This window comes from Penaeus monodon, chromosome 32 (genome assembly GCF_015228065.2).
Source record: "Penaeus monodon isolate SGIC_2016 chromosome 32, NSTDA_Pmon_1, whole genome shotgun sequence".
Taxonomy (NCBI): domain Eukaryota; kingdom Metazoa; phylum Arthropoda; class Malacostraca; order Decapoda; family Penaeidae; genus Penaeus; species Penaeus monodon.
The window spans coordinates 27,586,379-27,587,363 of record NC_051417.1 but is presented as its reverse complement, the minus strand read 5'-3'; the positions used below and the strand labels follow the sequence as shown (position 1 = coordinate 27,587,363).

The 985-nt window shown below is 45.9% G+C and overlaps 1 protein-coding gene across 1 annotated transcript in view; it reads right to left on the bottom strand.

Moving 5' to 3' along the window:
• The window catches only part of LOC119593778 (low-density lipoprotein receptor-related protein 2-like), a gene marked incomplete at its 5' end in the record, with an annotated part of 22,640 nt that extends 22,317 nt beyond the window's left edge, over positions 1-323 (bottom strand). The window contains 1 exon segment of the mRNA XM_037942802.1: positions 275-323. Coding sequence (XP_037798730.1) covers positions 275-323 — 49 coding nt within the window.
• Positions 324-985: the final 662 nt, after the last annotated feature.

Genomic DNA, 985 nt, shown 5'->3' with positions numbered 1-985 from the left:
TATTAAGGTTTTCTTGGTAGATTATAATAGAATGGGGGAAAAAAGCATTTTCCTCAGGGGGAAAAAAATCCTCATTAATCCTCTGACAGTTTACTCGATTTGGAGCCGGTCACATGGACGTACAAATAGGTTAAAGTTGTAAGAGTTTTTCTTGAAACGTCCCTTCCACGTCGACCCAACGCACCGGTTACAGCAACCCGCATCTCGAGAAACCCACATGATCAAAACGTGAATACAAAATAGTGCATTCGTATAGGCATCCGTTGCATCTTACCATCTCCTTGTCCCTGAGATGACCCCGCGTGTAGAGCCAAGACCAGGAGAGCCACCCTCCAAGACAAAATGCTGGACCCTCCCGCCGCTGACGTCCGCCCTCCCGCCGCCATGTCGCTGCCTCGACTGTTTGAGGACTCACGACGACCATATCTTGGGAGGAGCTTCTGCCCCCCTTCCCCCTCCCCAATCCTTTCTCTGGGTAGGGACTACGACCCCTCCCCTCCGCCACGCCTCCATGTAGTACCCCCCCTCCCCAAGTCACGTAGCAGTAATCTCCTCCTTTACGCCCCCCCCCCCCGCCCATTCAACCTCGCTGAAGGTCGAAGGGAGTTCAATTAATTCAAATTGTTTTTTATATCTAATAGCTAGGATGCGAGGAATCCTTATTTCCTGTTCCAAAAGAGGATTTTTCCACGCGAGGAAAACATGCAACTACCCTGGTTTGTGAGCGAACTGCCTTTAGCCTTATTTTGACTCGCAGGATAGACAATACTTCTTAACCATGATTGTTATTAGTATGTGAGCATTCCATTTTGTCTATTTTATATGCTCTGATTTCGTTTACTATCCTTTGTTGCCGGTTTCGAATGCGATGTTAGGACCAGATGAAAAAATATACTTGAAAAATTAAAGGGCATTTGATAAGCGAGAGAAAAGTTCTTATTATACTCATAGCTATATACATTAATATAGGCATGCTTTTACCTAT